The sequence below is a fragment of the Panulirus ornatus genome, chromosome 2 (genome assembly GCF_036320965.1).
Source record: "Panulirus ornatus isolate Po-2019 chromosome 2, ASM3632096v1, whole genome shotgun sequence".
NCBI classification, from domain to species: domain Eukaryota; kingdom Metazoa; phylum Arthropoda; class Malacostraca; order Decapoda; family Palinuridae; genus Panulirus; species Panulirus ornatus.
In genome coordinates, this window is record NC_092225.1 from 27,146,722 (window position 1) to 27,168,588 (window position 21,867).

General features: G+C 49.8%; 1 protein-coding gene across 2 annotated transcripts in view; it reads left to right on the top strand.

Moving 5' to 3' along the window:
* Window positions 1-631: 631 nt before the first annotated feature.
* LOC139754809 (glutamate receptor ionotropic, delta-2-like) overlaps window positions 632-21,867 on the top strand; it is a 39,941-nt gene continuing 18,705 nt past the window's right edge. Inside the window, exons 1-2 of one of the 2 annotated variants that reach the window (XM_071672657.1) lie at window positions 632-1,528; window positions 10,905-11,609. In XM_071672657.1, coding sequence (XP_071528758.1) covers window positions 11,435-11,609 — 175 coding nt within the window. In that variant the 5' untranslated portion in view covers window positions 632-1,528; window positions 10,905-11,434. The remainder of the gene's footprint in view (window positions 1,529-10,904; window positions 11,610-21,867) is intronic. The other variant, XM_071672648.1, reaches the window with a different exon arrangement.

The window sequence follows — 21,867 nt, forward strand, 5'->3', positions numbered from 1 at the left end:
GCTGGGTCTCAAGGGCTGGCTGGCCCCTGTGGCTAGCCCTCAAGGGCTGGCTGGCCCTGTGGCTAGTCCTCAGGGGCTGGCTGGCCCCTGTGACCTAGCCCTCAGGGCTGGCTGGCCCTCAGAAGACCAAAGGGCTAGCGGATGTCATTAATGATACACTAGCCACGTCTTTCGCCCACCTTGTAGCAACAGAAAACATTCCCTGAAGATATCAACAATTCAGTTGTTGTTGGTGTTGTTATTGTTGTTGTCCGCCTCGGGTAAGGATGCGGGAGGAGGTGACGGTGGAGTGACAGGTGAGGTGTGTGGTGTGTCTGGACACACTCTATGGCAAGCAGTATGTGCAGTAAGTGGGGGGTTGCATGTCATCATGCACGTTGCATCGCCCCATAAGTTACCGACGACAGCTCCCCACATTCACACACAAACGCACACACACACACACACACACACACACACACACACACACACACACACACACGGAGCGTCACCTTTGATAACATAACATCCAGTGGAGGGGGTAGTATGCGGGTGTTCTGGCCTCCCCTCCCGCCCGCCCTCCTTCAGCCCCCAGACCTACCCCAGCAAGGGCCAGGCCCGGCACCGGTGTGAGAGCCAGTGTTGTGGCGGAGGTACGTGGGGTCGCCAGCACTCGCCTCGTCCACTCGCGTCCTCCTGCTGCTGCCTCTCCTCCACCCCTACCGAGCAGCGACCCATCCTCCTCCAACACCACCGAACAGCGACCCATCCTCCTCCAACACCACCATACACCAACCCACCCTCCTCCAACACCACCGAGAAGCAACCCACCCTCCTCCAACACCACCATACACCAACCCACCCTCCTCCAGCACCATCATACACCAATCCACCCTCCTCCAGCAACACTATACACCAACCCACCCTCCTCCAGCGACACCATATACCAACCCACCCTCCTCCAGCGACACCATACACCAACCCACTCCTCCAGCGACACCATACACCAACCCACCCTCCTCCAGCGACACCATACACCAACCCACCCTCATCCAGCACCACCATACACCTTCTTCCACCACCATACCATACACCAACCCACCTTCCTCTAACACCTCCTTACCCCCACCACAACCATAACACTCCCCCACTCTACATACACCCTAACCTCCACATCTCTCCACATCATCTGTATGCCCTCCGTACCATTCCACCATCCTCAGAGGAGCGGCATGACACTCCACACCCACTTTCCAGAGCCACACCACACCCTGGTTATGAGCAGGGGGTGACCAGCCACCCTCTACCACTTCGCTGAGTCACATGCCTGTCATTCCATCTCGAGTGACTGACCCACATCATCCCCCTCCTCCTCACAACCCACACACACACACACACACACACACACACACACACTTAAGCCCTTCGCATCATCCCTCCCTCCCCTACACAAACACACACACACACACACGAGTGCAATTCTCATTCCACATTTCAGGAGAGAGACATCACATCTCCGTCCAGAGGCTGCCGGTCACTCCACGGAAAGGTAATTTCTACTCAACGGAAAGGTGATTTCACTCAACGGAAAGGTAATTGTGCACGCCGCTATGTCCAGGTTGCGGTACGAGACACAGAATTGAACACAGGTTCCAAGGCTATGTAATATGATGATTCATACACTCCGTGGGAACATAGAATGGCAGACAGCAGGACAAGTCATTCCATGAACTAATTGAGGAAATTTCTTTCAAAAAACATATTTATATATGACGACCAATGTCTTCGGAAAACATTACACGCTTGGAGATTTATTCTGAATTTGGATTATTATGTGATCGCGTCTCAGTGTGGAGGGGGACGTGTTGATAACGAGGACGAAGTATCTGTGGACTTTGATAAAGAGTAAATTGATAAAGAGTAAATACAAAAAAAAGGAAAAATCATCCCTTTACTGCTCTTCAACCAGGTATTAAATCTATAATAAAGACAGACCTTACTGCTTCTCAGTAAAGGTCATAAATAACAACAATGAAAGGAATATTGAAATTATTATTTACTGAGTTATGTAAATCATTCACTGTCCCTGACGATACGATTTACGATATCAACCACAAGTATCGTATTTACAGTCCCGACCCTGGGTATGTATGCCAACTCGTTTACAATTTGATTTACAAGTTTATGATATGGTTAAGGTATGATCTGCACACTTATAGCATGATACATGGGGCTTACTGTATGATGTCCATCCTTCTGGTATGGTACACAAATTTACAGTATGATTTACACACCACTGTTACGATGCAGAACCACTGACATGATGTACAGCCTTTGGAACCTGCTCAAAGGTTTATCTGATTTACATATGTATACAAATGGTAAGGCTTGATATAAAGTATATATATATATATATATATATATATATATATATATATATATATATATATATATATATATATATATATATATATATATATATATTATGGTTGAGAGAGCAGAGGAGGGTGTTTTGAAATGGTTTGGTCACAAGGAAAGAATGAGTAAGGAAAAACTGACCAAGAGGATAGATGAGTCAGAGGTGGAGGGAACGAGGAGAAGAGGGAGACCAAATTGGAGGTGGAAAGATGGAGTGAAAAAGATTCTGAGTGATTGGGGCCTGAACATGCAGGAGGGTGAAAGGCGTGCAAGGAATAGAGTGAATTGGAACGATGTGGTATACCAGGGTCGACGTGCTGCCAATGGATTGAACCAGGGCATGTGAAGCGTCTGGGGTAAACCATGGAAAGTTCTGTGGGGCCTGGATGTGGAAAGGGAGCTGTGGTTTCGGTGCATTATTACATGACAGCTAGAGACTGAGTGTAAACGAATGGGGCCTTTGTTGCCTTTCCTAGCGCTACCTCGCACACATGAGGGGGGAGGGGATTGTTATTTCATGTGTGGCGAGGTGGCGATGGGAATGAATAAAGGCATACAGTATGAATTATGTACATGTGTATACGTGTATATGTCTGTGTGTATATATATGTATATGTTGAGATACATAGGTATGTATATTTGCGTGTTTGGACGTGTATGTATATACATGTGTATGTGGGTGGGTTGGGCCATTCTTTCGTCTGTTTCTTTGCGCTACCTCGCTAACGCGGGAGACAGCAACAAAGCAAAATAAATAAGAAAAATAAATGTATATATATATATATATATATATATATATATATATATATATATATATATATATATATATATAGTATCAATGTGTGGTTTACACACTTGCCTAAGTGGTTTTACGTTTGAGGATATCTTGTGTCTTTAGTGTTGGATGAATCATTGATATTCAGTTTTCCTAGATGGGTGAGTGCGTGAGATGAGTGTGTGTGTGTGTGTGTGTGTGTGTGTGTGTGTGTGTGTGTGTGTGTGTGTGTGTGTGGAGGAACGATGATGGGTTGTGATGGTGATGGTGAGGAGAGGAGGAGGAGGAGGAGGAGGAGGAGGAGGAGGAGGAGGAGGAGGAGGAGGAGGCTGCGCGTGAGTGAACATAAGTGTGTATGTTGATGTTGATGATGATGATACACGGATATATCGAGACGGATCATACAGTGGATGGTGTACAGTTATACGGTTGATGGTGTACATTTATACGGTGGATGGTGTACAGTTATACGGTGGATGGTGTACAGTTATACAGTTGATGGTGTACAGTTATACGGTGGATGGTGTACAGTTATACGGTGGATGGTGTACAGTTATGCGGTTGATGGTGTACAGATACACCGTAACTCATCATACGGCTGTAACACATTACGAATTCCAGTTCCGAGGGGACGAGGTGACTGGAACATTTCCAGACACCAGGGACGTGTGTTCCAGACCCACCGTGCACTTCCCACCTGCTCCACCTGACCAACGCAGTAGAACAACCGTCGCACACACACACACTACGTCATGCAGTATGTCATTCAGTCTCGTGGTATGAGTCATGGACCAATAAATCATGCAAGTTTAGCCACCAGAAAAAAATAAGAAAATTCATTGGTTTATGTTCTTATTTTCAAGTATTTGAGTTTTAATGTTATCTACGGTGACACACGCAAAGGGGAGGAGGGGAACGAGACAATATGCGTGGGGCCACCACCGAGCCTCTACGACACACGATCCTCTCGCAAGAAATACAGAATAAAGAGAGAAAAGGAGAAATGAGAGAGAGAGAGAGAGAGAGAGAGAGAGAGAGAGAGAGAGAGAGAGAGAGAGAGAGAGAGAGAGAGAGAGAGAGAGAGAGAGAGAGAGAGGGAGAGAGAGAGGAAAAATATCTTGATACCATTTGGACATCATTTTTTTTTTATATTCTCTCGATCGTGTAAGTTGACACACATAAATCTCTCTCTCTCTCTCTCTCTCTCTCTCTCTCTCTCTCTCTCTCTCTCTCTCTCTCTCTCTCTCTCTCTCTCTCTCCTCCCGGGGGCCCCTCACATTATCCTGCTCTGCAGGCGAAGAGCGGCAGCACCACCAACACCACCTCCTCACATGATTCAAATCCAGGCATATCAGACAAAGAAAAATGTCTTGAGTAAATACTGTTCCACCACACCACACATGACAGGCAGAGTCAGGTATACAGTGCCGGTGCCAGAGAGGTGTGTGTGTGTGTGTGTGTGTGTGTGTGTGTGTGTGTGTGTGTGTGTCAGGGGGTCCTGGCTGGAGGCCACGTCTGTCATCGGTGATCATCATTAAGCCAAGGATGTGAGTGAGGCATGCACCTCACACCCTGCCCAAGTATGAGGGAGGAGGGAGGGAGTGTGTGTGTGTGTGTGTGTGTGTGTGTGTGTGTGTGTGTGTGTGTGTGTGTGTGTGTGTGTGTGTGTGTTGGGTCCTTCATGCTGCAGTAGCCGAGATCATGTGTTATATATACTGAGGGGGGGCAACACCAAGACCCCGAAAACCATCTGACCCCACCATCTGCCATGTAGCCCCTCCTGGCCATCATGGTCCGAGAAACTTTTAGACACACATTGTGTGGCACACTGGTCCTTCTTCCCTTCCATAATTCCTTCCTTTGTTTTCCCCCTTTGCTTTCGTCACTTCTCTGAAAATATATAGCTCTCTCTCTCTCTCTCTCTCTCTCTCTCTCTCTCTCTCTCTCTCTCTCTCTGTCCAGCTGATCCACGGAGGCAGCTGACGGTGGAGCGACTTCCCCGCGATCACAAGTGGTGTTTCCTCAGGGTGGTGCCCGATGGCCAAACTCCTTCTCTCTTCGTCTCCTGACGTGCTAGCACCTCATCCTCTTCACCTAACCTAAACCCTTATCCATTCGCCTATTTACTATTCTTCCCCCCGGTTCCTTAATTCGAACCAGGGCAGCACCTCGCCGCAGGGGGAGCGGTAACTTAGATTCATTGATGCTGGAATACAATTTCTCCTCATTGGAACACGTCACTCGATTCCCCTCTGTACAATCTCAAGACGCCACAGTTCAACCCTGTGCTAACATAGACGTGATGAAGATAATCCTATCCTGTCCTGGAAACTCCACATAACATCACAATGAACATAATCCTATCCTCTATCCTGTCCTTGGAAACCCCACATAACATCACAATGAACATAATCCTATCCTCTATCCTGTCCTTGGAAACCCCACATAACATCACAATGAACATAATCCTATCCTCTAGTCTGTCCTGGAAACCCCACATAACATCACAATGTTTATTTCCAGGACGCTGGGAGTGTTCTATAAATGACGCAGATGTATTTCCAGTGAAGAGCGATTTCAAACCCACTGGTTTTTCCCCTCGCTCTTGCATGGAGTATTCCTTTACGTGTATCTAGGGGGGTGGGGTGGGGGGGGGGGTTTCATCCTGGTCTGTCCTGGCAGTTGACCTGATTAACCCTAACGGGCTCTGGTCAACTCCCCCTTGCCAACCATGAACGAACGACCCTACAGCCAACACAAACACGACCTAGACACCACTACAGCTAGCGGCACGATGACTCACCCCCCTCCCTCCACCCCTAAACCACGACCGCGAACACGACCACGAAGACCACCACCCAGGAGCTGCTATGCCATCAACGACTGACGTGTATGTATATATACGTGCGGGTCATCAATCATTACACCTCGTGACCAGACAGACAGATCCCGTGGGATCAACAATATCCCAACCCAAACAGCTAGGCTGGGGACTATAGTGCGTCTGGTCGAAAATGGTTGCCGAGCGTCTGGCTGACACTGGTTGACTGTGACGATGGTAGAAGGGTGACTTGGACGCGTCTGGTCGATATAGTTTGTGGGGGGAGGGGCCTGGCTGGTAGCGGTCTGGCAGTGTGTGTGTGTGTGTGTGTGTGTGTGTGTGTGTGTGTTAACTACTGCACTAATTAACAGTCAAAGAAACAGCAACTAATCAGCTAGGACGTGATGGAAGACTAATTACCTGGTGTCTGTAATGATGAAGGAATATTATCTTAACTGTCACACAAGAGAAACGACTGTTCATCCAGCCTCGTACCTAACCAGACATGGCCTTCATGAATCATGGGAATGAACGTAAGGTGATAAGTCATTCACATGTGTCTTAATTTCCCCGTCACCCCACACACACACACACACACACACACACACACACACACACACACAGAGCGAGCTCCACCATACCCCAGGGTGTAACAGCTCCTTGAATAGGACAACACGACCCTTAAAAAGTACTGAGAGAGAGAGAGAGAGAGAGAGAGAGAGAGAGAGAGAGAGAGAGAGAGAGAGAGAGAGAGAGAGAGAGAGAGGAGAGAGAGAGCGAAGAGGCTGGGGAAACACAGCAACACTGGGATTACTTTGCTCGACAACACTCGTTCTAATTTTGTACCATAAGGACGAAGGGGGAACTTGGCTGCCTCCTGATTGACAATAGATCTTCCTACCCCACGTAACACTGTGTCAAGATCGGTCCTGGGTAAATATAGTTCACTGCACCTTAGCGACAAGATTGGGTGGGGCAGGGGGTGTGAGGAGAAAATGGGGGTCACAGGGACAAGATTGGGTGGGGCAGGGAGTGTAAGAAGAAAATGGGGGTCACAGGGCAAGACTGGGAAGTGCAGAGAGTGTAAGAAGAAAATGGGGTCACAGGGACAAGATGCTAGTGAGTGGTGCAGGGAGTGTAAGAAGAAAATGGGGTAAGGTTGAGACGAGGCTGGCGCTGGTTTAGGGGCAAGACACGATGGGAGGCGTTCTGTAAGGGAACTGCATGGACACCGAGTCTCCTGGAGCTTCTGCAGAAGGGAATGGAGGCATCGCAGAAGGCCTCAGTGACGTCGATATAAACACGCCATATTTAACGTGTGTGCCAACCTCTGTTGCCAGGTGGTTCAGCTTAGTAACATACGAATAACCCGGGTCCCCAGCTCGCGTCCTGAGGTAGGCCAGACGAGTGGAACTTTAAACGACCGTTTGGGTTTGGTCAATACGTGTCTATTTGCCTGATGACGCAGAGACAATATCTATAATTAGTACCTTTGTTATATCTAATGGTTGTATGTCCCAGACTGTGGTTTAATGGGCAGCTGGAGACAAGTCGTTAATCCATACACTCAACATTACACAAGAGATGGTCAATATCATCATTATCCTTGTGAAGTGTTGCTTGTCGTAGCCACGCCACTTGCCACCCAGCTGGGTGTAACGCCTGCGGTGTGAACTAACACTTGTTTCATTAAACAACTCAAAGTGTAGGCCGTTTTGATAACTGTTTCTTTCCCTTCACCTCGAAGCTTTGGAACTCTCTACCATCTTTCCGTGTTTTTCCCAGTGACTATGACCAGGCACATTTTACAAGACAGGTTTTTCACTGTATCTTACGGAAGACCTAAAGTGCTCTATGTTACAGTAGACCTAAAGTGCTGTATGTTACAGTAGACCTAAAGTGCTGTATGTTACAGTAGACCTAAAGTGCCATATGTTACAGTAGACCTAAAGTGCTGTATGTTACAGTAGACCTAAAGTGCTGTACGTTACAGTAGACCTAAAGTGCTGTATGTTACAGTAGACCTAGAGTGCTGTGTGTTACAGTGGACCTAAAGTGCTGTATGTTACAGTAGACCTAAAGTGCCGTATGTTACAGTCGACCTAAAGTGCCGTATGTTACAGCACACTTAAAGTGCTGCATGTTTCAGTAAGCCAATACCCCCGCCCCTCCCCTTATGATTCATGAAGCCAAGAGAGCAGTATCTTTCAGTCAAGCCTAGATTCCCGTATGTCGCTGTAATCATGAAGTACAGTACGTTCCAAAATGGCCTTGACTTCCTCAAGTTCCACACAACTTAATACGTGTCTAAATGTTTCATCCAGCCCAGGGACCGGACGATTCCGTATATCATCGATCAAGCCCCCAGGGGTCTACCGCGGCTATAAACACCACAATAAAGAGAGGGTAAATGTTAAATAATTGGACTGAATTAGTAATGATGTGGGGGAAGTAGCTTGTTACATATGCATATGTGAGTAGAGGAAAGATTAGCCTGATAGGGTAAGGGATGGACAGTATCTGACCAGGTAGGGTGAGGGAAGTACACTACCTGACCCAATAGGGCGAGGGATGGACAGTATCTGACCAGGTAGGGTGAGGGAAGTACACTACCTGACCCAATAGGACGAGGGATGGACAGTATCTGACCCAGGAGGGGGGGGGAAGTACACTACCTGACCCAATAGGGCGAGGGATGGACAGTACTGCCCAGGTGGGGTGAGGGAAGTACATCCCTGACCCAATGGGGCGAGGGATGGCCCGTCCCTGACCCAGCGGGGCGGGGGAAAAAGTACCAAACCTGCCCCCAATAGGGCGGGGGAATGGACAGTAGCTGACTAAATTTAGGACGATGGAAGTACCCCACCTGCCCCAAATAGGGCGAGGGAGGGACATAGTACCAAAGGGGGGGGAAGTACACCACCGCCCAAATTTAGGGCGGGGATCCCACGGGAACCCCCCCCGGCAGGGGGGGAGGGGGAGGTTTCCGACACCCCCCCACACCTTTAAACCCCAAAAAATTCAAGGACCAGCAATCTTAAAAGAAAAGGACCCACCTCACTTTTGGGGGGAATTTTGGGGAAAAAAATAAAAAAAAAACCTCTATCTATATTTATGTTCGTTTTTTTGTTCTCCCTTCCCCTTTTCAAAAAAAAGACTTTATTCTATACCTTTTGTGCGTTTTTTCGACCCAAAAAAACTTTATTTAAAACCTTAAAGTTCGTTTTTCGATCCAAAAAAACTTTTTTCTTACCTTATGTGCGTTTTTTTTTGATTTAAAAAGATTTATTCTATACCTTATGTGCGTTTTTTCGATCAAAAAGACTTTATTCTATACCTTATGTGCGTTTTTTCGATCAAAAAGACTTTATTCTATACCTTATGTGCGTTTTTCGATCAAATACTAATCTTTTTTTTGGTCTAACATCTATCATCAAATTTCTATTATGTGCCATCAAATTGGAAATGGGGTTTATGATATTCACTCCTGAGCACGAAAGGGTACAATAGATGGGAGGCCTTTTGACCTGGAGCTTTAAGGGTCAGGTCAAAGATCAAAGTTGTCGTACCCAGGGGTCGTACCACCGTCGAGTTCAAGGGTCGTACCACCAGCGACCTCAAGGGTTGTACCACCGTCGTGCCCAAGGGTCGTACCACCGTCGTATACCCAAGGGTCGTACCACCGTCGTATACCCAAGGGTCGTACCACCGTCGTACCCAAGGCTCGTACCACCGTCGTACCCAGGGGTCGTACCACCGTCGTGCTTCAAGGGTCGTACCACCGTCGTACCCAATGATCGTACCACCGTCGTACCCAAGGGTCGTATCACCGTCGTGCTTCAAGGGTCGTACCACCGGCGTACCCAAGGCTCGTACCACCGTCGTACCCAAGGGTCGTACCACCGTCGTGCTTCAAGGGTCGTACCACCGGCGTACCCAAGGCTCGTACCACCGTCGTACCCAAGGGTCGTACCACCGTCGTGCCCAAGGGTCGTACCACCGTCGTACCCAGGGGTCGTACCACCGTCGTACCCAAGGCTCGTACCACCGTCGTACCCAAGGCTCGTACCACCGTCGTACCCAAGGGTCGTACCACCGTCGTACCCAAGGCTCGTACCACCGTCGTACCCAAGGGTCGTACCACCGTCGTACCCAAGGCTCGTACCACAGTCGTACCCAAGGCTCGTACCACCGTCGTACCCAAGGGTCGTACCACCGTCGTACCCAAGGCTCGTACCACCGTCGTGCTTCAAGGGTCGTACCACCGTCGTGCTTCAAGGGTCGTACCACCGTCGTACCCAAGGGTCGTACCACCGTCGTACCCAAGGGTCGTACCACCGTCGTACCCAAGGCTCGTACCACCGTCGTACCCAAGGGTCGTACCACCGTCGTACCCAAGGCTCGTACCACAGTCGTACCCAAGGCTCGTACCACCGTCGTACCCAAGGGTCGTACCACCGTCGCACCCAAGGCTCGTACCACCGTCGTGCTTCAAGGGTCGTACCACCGTCGTGCTTCAAGGGTCGTACCACCGTCGTACCCAAGGGTCGTACCACCGTCGTACCCAAGGGTCGTACCACCGTCGTACCCAAGGATCGTACCACCGGCGTACCCAAGGATCGTACCACCGTCGTAACCAAGGGTCGTACCACCGTCGTACCCAAGGATCGTACCACCGTCGTACCCAAGGGTCGTACCACCATCGTACCCAAGGGTCGTACCACCGTCGTACCCAAGGCTCGTACCACCGTCGTACCCAAGGATCGTACCACCGTCGTACCCAAGGATCGTACCACCGTCGTACCCAAGGATCGTACCACCATCGTACCCAAGGGTCGTACCACCGTCGTACCCAAGGCTCGTACCACCGTCGTAACCCCAGGGTTCTAACCACACATTATCCCTTTCCAGGAGGTGAAGTGCGAGACGTTGCAGGCGGCCTGACGCACACACGTTTGGCTTGACTGTTCTTCTACAACCCACCATCACTGGACAGCTGGCCCTGGTGACAACAGAACAACACAACCGTCTCTACCACACAACAACCACCTGCCAACACAACCATCTCTCTACCATAAAACAAGAAGTGATGATAAACCCACACAGCGTGGCCAGCCGTCAACATTCATTAATACGAGGTGTATTTTCCTGAAGTTATCATACACACGTGAAAATCCAATCAACAGGGGACACACACACACACACACACAAACTACGCTTAACCAAAACTACTGAAACTACTAATGTTATGAATGAACCTAACTCCAAGATCTCTCCCACAACATCATAAACAACCCTGAGTTGCTCCCCACAACACCACGGGTTTACGTAAGACGTCGAGAGGGACATGACATATGGACTCCTGGAGCCAAAGCCAAAGTGAAGTTTGTGAAAGGAAAGAACGGAGAGAAGAAAGAAATATAAGTGAATGAAGAGTGACAATGTGGTGGAGACTGTGGCGTGCGCTGCTCCGGGTGTTGGTGGTGGGGTGTGTGGCGGGCGTGGAGGAGGAGGACGACCAAACCTTGTGCCAGTACCCAGGACTGACGCACTTCCTCCTCGACTACACCTCCCACTACACCTACACCGAGGTCCACATCGTCGTCACTGGCCAAGGTAGGTGCCTCAGTGTACACACACACACACACACAATACACACACACTCACTCAGCTCACACACACAACACACACACAACACTCACATACACACACATACACACACACACACACACACACACACACACACACAACACTCACACACAACACACACACACACACACACACACACACACAACACACACACAACACACACACACACACACACACACACACACACACACACACACACAAACACACACAACACTCACACACAACACACACACACACACTCACACACACACACACAACACACACACAACACACACACACACACACTCAGCTCACCCTAGGTCATGGGGCGGCGCCGCTCGTGGACCGCAAACGGTTCATTTCGACTGAGTCAGAGGACTTCTTCCTCAACAGAACTTATCAACGTATGAAACAATTCACCAAGACTAGTTCACACTCACGAACACAGGTACTTATAAAAGTATAAGTCTGGTGCGTCAAGACAATGACTTGGCACGACCAGGGGGCGTCCGGAGATGTGGAGTTTACAGCAATTTTCTGATATGATGGTGATGGGTGAGGAAGAGGAGGTGGGGAGAGGGTAAAGGGTCAGTTTGAAGACATGAGATGAACTGGTGTGTGGGTTCATGCGTATGGCGTTATGTTTTCTGATGTGTGGCTCATGCGTATGGCGTTATGTTTTCTGATGTGTGGCTCATGCGTCTGGCGTACGTTCTCTGATGCACCCGAGTCGCTCTCTGGAGGCGTATTCTTCGCGCGTTACTCACATAACCTCGGTAAACATGAGAGGAGGAGGAGGGGGGAGGAGGGGAGGGTTTAGATTTCCCTACTCTTTAAAAAAAAGGGCAATTCAATAAGGGCAATTTAATAATAAGGCAAGCTAAACAAGTGTTAACTATTTGCACGACTTCGATCGATGACCGAGAGAGAGGGAGGGAGGGAGGGAGGGAGGCGGGGGCCGCTAGCACGCCATACGAGAGCGAGTGTTAATATCCTCCCACCTCCTCCCCTTGTGGATACAAAACAGCTGCTCACAAGAATGGTAATTATGGTAGCTAGGTTACTCCATGCTACTACTGCAGGTCCCACTTCCTTGGAAGTAAACCTTGGGAGGTTGGAGGAGGAGGTGGTGTGGTGAGGGTGCGCAGGGGTTGGGGTTTCAAGAAGAGGCGGTGGATGTGGTGGTGACATCCAACATGTTCAGATCCCCCTAACCGGGTTGAATTCTGGCGCCTTGGAACTGGACAGAGGCCGGCCAACGGGTGGCACTCTGAGAGAGAGAGAGAGAGAGAGAGAGAGAGAGAGAGAGAGAGAGGTCTATAATGCGTTTTAGCTTTATTACATTTAATTAGGTCACATGTTTAGTATGAGAGAGAGAGAGAGAGAGAGAGAGAGAGAGAGAGAGAGAGAGAGAGAGAGAGAGAGAGAGAGAGAGAGAGAGAGAGAAGCAGCACCAGCAGCAGAATTAACGAGACTGGAAGATTTCTCTTTTTTTTTTCCTTTTCCTTTTTCCACTCCACTCTCGTTAGCAAGGCGGTGGAAGACGAGCAACCTCAAACCCCCTCCTCTCCCTCGCACCCCAGATGTGTGTGTGTGTGTGGCTGGTCGGCTCATGGGAGGAGGAGAAGGAGGACTAACCCCCTTCGCCACGCCACAAGCACTTCCTGGGTGTGTATGATGGCCTGGAGGACCTCAACCTGACGCATAATCCCTCATGAGCAAGAGTTACGTGTTACGTTTATGTAATCCGCTTGGTCTAGTAAATTAGTATGTATGTATTCATGTATGTATGTGAGTATGTATGTATTCATGTATGTGAGTATGAGTATATTTGTGTGTCACGGGGATAGCGCGTTACAATCGTGTACGCCCTGTCTCTTAACCTTGTACGTGTGTGGACCGTGTCTTTACGACGAGGTATGTATGCAAACACGTCTCGAGTCCATGCGAGGGCCGACCCCGGGCTGGCCTTGTGTGTCAGTAACGCTAACCACTGCACCACGGAGACCCATGTGTGTGTGTGTGTGTGTGTGTGTGTGTGTGTGTGTAAGTAATCACCTATTCATGTAGCAGGAGAGGGAGTTCTACACACGTGTGTGTGTGTGTGTGTGTGTGTGTGTATACAGACCAATGTCAACAGAGTGGGTTGTTTTTTTACATACATTATTGACTTTCACGTAATCAACTCTTTGTGTCTTCCCCCTTGCCATTTCCTGTCATGACAATGATATGGATTTCCTGATTGCAAACATCTGTACGTAATCCTCCTTAACACTTGTGTCTGCTTACACGAAACGTATCGTCTTGTGGCTATGAATAATTGCTTCGAAATGATTTCTGGCGTTTGAGTTTAATGGCCAGGTCATAAAAACACCCACAGGTTAAGACCGTCGTGGTCAATTCGTGGAGCGCAACGTCTTGCTGGAGGTATACCACCGCGCTAGGCGGGGTGTTGTGTGTGTGTGTGTCTCTTAACACTGCGCATGACGCCCGCGGCGCAGAGCTTCGCTGCTCGCGCGCACTTCGTACCGTGCGCGAAGCCCCCGCGGCTCCTCCCATCTTCCCCCGCACCCCGCTATTCAGTTATCAATCGTTCGTTCAACGAGAAGAAATTATATTAAGCATTCGTTATGGCAAATTCGAAGAATTATAGTACCCAGACATTCCTGCAGGTGCAGGAGGAATAGCACAAAAGACATAATAAACAAAACCCTCGTCTTACGACGCCCCCCCGGCCGGTACCGTGCGTCCGTCATGCTTGCCACACACCACCAACAGACAGACACCCACACCCCACACACCCCCATGCTTGAAAATAATTCCTGTAACAAATTGAAAGACATCTAACAGAAGAATCCCCGTAAATAACGCTCAAAAATATTAGACAGGATAGATAGAATAACTGAAATATTACGTATATATATTCAAATCTACAACTTGGCAAGGGGGCAAGCACCACTTGTCATACAGTAGTGTCATTTACTGTATGAAACGCCAAGTGTTGATAGCGTCTGACAATGCCCTTTGGGCATGGGTAACACATGTAAATTCCTCTCCCATTGTCCCGTTCACCGGCCATTCAGCAGAGCGCCATTTACAGCCACTGAAATACAAGGTTGCGTAGGCAAAACCCCGCCACCCGCCACTCCCCCACGAACCCCTTGGACAATACTGTGCATGGTTAACATCTACAAATTACACTCTCTCTCTCTCTCTCTTCTTCTTCTTCTTCTTCAATAACACTCACTCATTTCACCGGACGCCATATACACACCATGGTTCTCTCACTCTGACCATGAAATTTGCATGGCCGACGCAACCCAACCCACCCCACCTCCTCCCAACTCTCTCCCTCACACACACACACACACACACACACGAGAGGCAGCGGCTGTAAAACTTGGGGAAGAATGACGAATGGGTATCACTGGGTAGAGAGAGAGAGGGCCCGCGAAGCCCGCGTCATTAGGTTAACGGACAAAGCGATCGACGCCATATTTTTTCAGTGGGATTTATCGCCCGCGAACACAGACACACACACACACACACACGCACACACACACACACATTGCTAGAAGGGATGGTAAACATTAAGTAGTTATTTCATACGCTGTTACACACCACCCATTGTGCATATCAAGATCCACTGACTATAAAATGGAAACTTTGTGACACGGGCCATTGTTGAAAATTCTTCCCAATGGCCAAACATCGATTTTTTTTTCTTTGGTTTATTATATAGTTCGTGTGGCTGAGTGTCGTCCTTTGACATCATTTGGCGTCAACTCGTCTTAATCTGTCTCTTCAACTTTATAAAGTCCAGTCTACTCTGAAGCCAGGGAGGGAATTCTGACCAAACTTGACCAAAAAGGATGGCTCGTTGGGAAGGTGCTGAACCGTTATGTATGTAATATTTATGGAGGTGGATGGCGTCCAGAACACAGAAGAGAAAGTGTAACACTCATGCCTGGGGAGCGTAATTTCAGATAGATTTATGTCTAAACAAGGAGATTATAAACCTGGATTGGAAGGTCATAGTTAGTTATTTAGTGGTTGTTGAGTGATTGCTGGCTTGTGAGTGGGTCCGGTGATCATGAAAACCATCCAAGACGGAAGTTCTTAAAACTATGAAGTTCTTCAAATCGACATAATTTTCTTAACGTGGAACTGGTTCCCATTTGACCAGTTTGCCGCATGAAAATGAGGTTTAAAAAGTGTTGGTGGGTGACATGTCGAGTCGTGTGTGTGTGTCCGATATAGTGGGTATATACATATATATATATATATATATATGATATACAGGGTAGTTGCATATGTAAGGATAAGATCAAGTAATGATAATAATTGTAACAAACTCGCTCGTCCTCGACTGTTCACTGGCTCGTCCTCGACTGTTCACTGGCTCGTTCTCGACTGTTCACTGGCTCGTCCTCGAAATGTTCACTGGCTCGTCCTCGACTGATCACTGCCATGCTGGTGTACTCAGATATAATCTCCCCACGTTCGCTCTTATGCTATGGAAAAGTACATCTTGACAAGTTATTTCTTAACGAGTATCTTGGTTGATTTCATGTTACATCCTCTGGTTGTTCTATCCCCTCACAGTCCACGTTATCAATCTGGTATGAATAAAAAAAGGGTGTGTGATCAGGTCACGCCTTACTCTTCTTGCCTTCCAAGCTGGGCGACTCCAAGGCCCTTTAAGGCTCTCCCTACAACTCACTTCTCCTGAATTAAGGGACAAGCTCTGTTGCTGTGTTCGGGGAGGAGACGCCTTGAGGGAGCGGGTGTATGCCACGCACCAACGCTGGTAGGCTGTACTTTGGCGTCCGGAGGATCACCTCCACGCCAGAAACTTGGCTGGTCCAAGAACCTCAGAGTTACCCCATAACGTAGATGCTGCTACTCCTTACCAGGCCTTGAGTGACCTCAGGCATACCAATGATCAAGACATCGAAGGTCAGACGATCAAGCAATTGATGACTGAAGCTACAAGAACATTGCTGGGCCGGAGATTATCATCTGTATCCAACGGAGGATCTGGTCTCCTGTGCCTTGAAGAGATGCGGCTCATGTCATGACGTGCACCACGTGGGTTACCGCGGGGAATAAGGGAGACAGGGGCCAACGTATGGATGGGGCGGCACCATCACTCATACAAGAGCGGGGGAAGAGGTGTTGTTGTAACATCAGTGATACACTAGAGAGAGAGGGGACTCTGTTGACATGGCAGTCACTAGTACTACTACTACTACTACTACTACTACTACTACTACTACTACTACTACTACTACAGTTACTACTACTACTACTATTACTACTACTATTACTAATAATAATGATAATAATAATAATAATAATAATAATAATAATAATAATAATAATAATGATGATAATAATAGATGATGAAGACAGCAATAATAATTAACGGGTTATTGAAGTAACTATGGCCAAAGGCTAAAAATATGTACGGCGGTGCACACAATAGAGAGTGGCTTATTCAACACGAGGGAGGAGGAAGGGTGAGACAGACAGTCTTTACACATACATTGGGACGGCAGTCTATTGATTACATATTGATGATGTTCACAGCGTCTGTGGCGGGGCTCTTCTTAAAGGGTGTCTGTACGTGCTCCATGTTGTTGTTGGTGCCGAGCTGCAACCCTGGGACGAGGGATCTCCGATGGCCGGAGGTGACGGTGGTGAGGATTGTGCATTAGCTTCTTTCGGAAGCGTCAGACGAGGTGGAGGTGATGGTCAGGGGGGAGGAGAGAGCTTGGAGGATTGTCGTACTTCGCGTCTCTTGGGTAGGTGGTGTGGGAGGGGAACCTGGATGATCGTGCATCCCGCCTTCAGCAGCTCATCTGTTAGGCCCGTGTTGTGTGTTGGGCAGGCAGGGAGGGAAGGAGGGAGACCAGGCAGGGTGAGGGAGGCAGAGTGGGAGGAGTGTTTGGGAAGAACGAGTATGGTGTAGATGGAGTTGAGATCAGGCAGAAGGAGGAGGCTCCCAGTGGCTTGAGTCTCCTGACGGTGTAGTGGAGACTGTATAGCTGCAGGGCTTAAATGATGGTGTTGGTGATGTGTTCCACCCACGGGGGGTGTGTGAGTGTGTTGGGGAGGAGGGGGATAATATGAGAGTACTGTGAGACGGAAGCTGTAGGGTTGGGTATGTAAGACTGGTTATGAGGCATTTTATGAGACTGTCGGTCCCATGAACGACCTTAGATCCCTCACACCCAGAGTATGACACTGTCACGACCCCCCCTTCACATCCAGGCTCCTCCACACTCCCTCACACCTCACACCCAGCGCCTGACACCATCACAACCCCCTCACATCCAGGCTGCCCCCACACTCCCTCACACCTCACACCCAGCGCCTGACACCATCACAACCCCCTCACATCCAGGCTGCCCGAACACTCCCTCATTGACACCTCACACCCAGCGCCTGACACCATCACAACCCCTTCACATCCAGGCTGCCTCCACACTCCCTCACACCTCACACCCAGCGCCTGACACCATCACAACCCCTTCACATCCAGGCTGCCTCCACACTCCCTCACTGACACCTCACACCCAGCGCCCCCTCACGGTCGGACCAGCCCCACCCTCACTGTCGTCTGCCCGGCTGAAGTCACCAGAGGAGCAGTGAACTTCAGGCGTCCGACACAGACACCACCACCACCACTGCTTCTCCTTTCTGCCACTTGGTTACTCATACCATGGGCAACAACCCCGGATCCTTGCAAGGCCAGCCCATCATTCCTCAGTGTCGTTCCGTCGTGCTCAAGGGTCGTTGGGTCCTGCTCGAGGGTCGTACCGTCGTGCTCAAGGGTCGTTGTGTCCTGCTCGAGGGTCGTCGAGTCGTGCTCAAAGAATCGTTCTCTGTCGAGCTCAAGGGGCCGTAAAATTGCATGCAAGGGTCGTCGTGCTCAAGTGAGGTCGTCGTGGCGTACTAGAGGGTCGTCGAGTCGTACTCAAAGGTCGTTGTGTGTGTGTGTGTCATGGTCAAGGTGTCGCAAGGTCACTGCGTCTTACTCAAGGGGACGCAGTGTGTCGTACACAAGGGGTCGTAACTTGGTCCACACCATCGTTAAAAAGAGTAATCATCAGGCATCTCTCTTTTTCGTAATCAAAATCCATCCTGCGTAGTGACGGACGGGAGCCATCGGGGCAGTCTTACACGAAGGAAGAGACAGCAGTGAAAGGACGAGGGAAGCGGCCTACGCCATTCCTTCTGAAGGACGTGGGAGGGGAGTGTGAGGGACGTGAGAGGGAAGTGTGAGGGACGTGGGAGGGGAGTGTGAGGGAAGGCACAGGCGTTACACAAAGGCAGGTCGAGCGGAGGAGGGGGAGTCATCATTAGTTACCGGCGAAGTAAAGACCAACAAACGAACCTCAAACGAACAAACCAAACAAAAGTGATTAGCAAAGGCCCGTCTGTAAGCTTAGCAAAGGCCCGTCTGTGAGCTTACCAAAGGCCCGTCTGTAAGCTTACCAAAGGCCCGTCTGTGAGCTTAGCATAGGCCCGTCTGTGAGCTTAGCAAAGGCCCGTCTGTGAGCTTAGCAAAGGCCCGTCTGTGAGCTTAGCAAAGGCCCGTCTGTAAGCTTACCAAAGGCCCGTCTGTAAGCTTACCAAAGGCCCGTCTGTGAGCTTAGCATAGGCCCTTCTGTGAGCTTAGCAAAGGCCCGTCTGTGAGCTTAGCATAGGCCCGTCTGTGAGCTTAGCAATGGCCCGTCTGTGAGCTTAGCAATGGCCCGTCTGTGAGCTTAGCATAGGCCCGTCTGTGAGCTTACCAAGGGCCCGTCTGTGAGCTTACCAAAGGCCCGTCAGTGAGCTTAGCAAAGGCCCGTCTGTGAGCTTAGCATAGGCCCGTCTGTGAGCTTACCAAGGGCCCGTCTGTGAGCTTAGCAAAGGCCCGTCTGTGAGCTTAGCAAAGGCCCGTCTGTGAGCTTAGCATAGGCCCGTCTGTGAGCTTAGCAAAGGCCCGTCTGTGAGCTTAGCATAGGCCCGTCTGTGAGCTTACCAAGGGCCCGTCTGTGAGCTTAGCATAGGCCCGTCTGTGAGCTTACCAAGGGCCCGTCTGTGAGCTTAGCAAAGGCCCGTCTGTGAGCTTAGCAAAGGCCCGTCTGTGAGCTTAGCAAAGGCCCGTCTGTGAGCTTACCAAAGGCCCGTCTGTGAGCTTAGCAAGGGCCCGTCTGTGAGCTGCTAACAGCCAGCCAAACAACGACCTATGTGACGCGAGAAGAGATTCACTTGGTCTACGTCAGGGTAGAGGCAAGCAAGCAAGCAAGTAAGCAACCAACCAAGCAGCCAGCCAGCCAGCTCGCTCGTGGCAGGAGAAAGCAAAAGTAATATTTAGAGTAGAGAGAGAGAGAGAGAGAGAGAGAGAGAGAGAGAGAGAGGGAAGAAAAAAAAATATTACAGATAAGATTGGGAAAAACAGGTCACGTTTGAAGTCGGGCTGGATGAGTTATTGGATCACTAGTGAGCTTCAGGGATGGTAACGCTCTCTCTGGCTGTTACTACCTCGCCGTTACACAAGCACTGGTCCCTACTACAGGTCGGTCATACACCACTGATAACGTAACATGTCACAGATACATAACACACGGATGCAACATGTAACAGATACATAACATAGGTATACAGCAGACATACAGGGGTGTAAACCACATAAAATACAATGAATGTGTGTAACAGATACGAGGTGTACATAGATATACAACACAGGTGTGTGTGTGTGTGTGTGTGTGTGTGTGTGTGTGTGTGTGTGTGTGTGTGTGTGTGTGTGACAACTTTATACAGAAGGGGGTGTTACACCGTCACATTGATTAGGTTGTAACGCTGGACGGCACTCAACTCAACCCCTTGATCACGTCTATACGACCCTTGAGCACGACTATGCGACCTTTGAGCACGACTATACGACCCTTGAACACGACTATGCGACCCTTGAGCACGACTATACGACCCTTGAGCACGACTATACGACCCTTCAACACGAGTACACGACCCTTGAAGACAGTTACGACCCTTGAGCAAGACCGGTACGACCCATGGGTTCATGAAGGCATCATACCAAAAGGGTCGTCCCGTCGTACTCGAGTCGTTAATCCACCGACGCTGTGTGTGTGTGTGTGAGAGAGAGAGAGAGAGAGAGAGAGAGAGAGAGAGAGAGAGAGAGAGAGAGTGGTGACACCATTTGGGATAAATACTGCGTCTTTGGGGGGTTCGGTCTGGCTCTGACCCCGAGGGATTAAGACGGCGTTCTGCGAACGAGGTCAGGGGGGTGGGTTTCCTGACACGCGTATAGAACGTGTCTCCGGAACATGAGCTGTGCAAGGGGGGGCGCCTGTGTTATGGGCCCCTTGGTCATGCATGTGCTGTGGGGGGCATGGGGTTCCCGCCAGTCCACCATGAGAAGAGATTCAGTCATCTCTCTGAAGGTGAGGAGCTTTCCCCTGAAACTGATGGCTGAAGCCACTCGAAAAGAGACCATTCGAAAGCCATGAAGGCGAAGCCATCACGCCCAAAAGAGGGGGGAGAAAGGGAGGAGGAGGAGGAGGAGACGAGGACATTCCACCGTAGTCAATGCTGGGGTAGACGCCTGCCACAGTTAAGCCTGGTGACCGCTTCCAAACTGGGGTTATGCCGTCAGCTTCAAGGAAGAACAGCTTATTACGGAAAGAAAGAAAGAAAAGGATGATTTAGGGGCTTGCTTGTACAGTGGCGATGCGGAGGGAGACGACCCATTCGTGTGGGGGGCGCCGACCCATTCGTGGAAAGAGGGGAAGGAGGTGGCGACTCATTAGTTGGAGGGGCCTGACCCATTCGTGGAAAGGGGGGAGCGACCCATTAGTGTGGGAGGAGGCCTGACCCATTCGTGGGAGGGGGGCGGGGTTGACCCATTCGTGGAAGGGGGAGGCCTGACCCATTCGTGGGAGGGGGGCGGGGTTGACCCATTCGTGGAAGGGGGAGGCCTGACCCATTCGTGGGAGGGGGAGGGGTTGACCCATTCGTGGTAGGAGGAGGCCTGTCCCATTCGTGAGAGGGGCGGGGCGGGGTTGACCCATTCGTGGAAGGGGGAGGCCTGACCCATTCATGGGAGGCGAGGCCTGACCCATTCATGGGAGGGGGAGGCCTGACCCATTCATGGGAGGGGGAGGCCTGACCCATTCGTGGGAGGGGGAAGGGTTGACCCATTCGTGGAAGGGGCGGGGCGGGGTTGATCCAACTG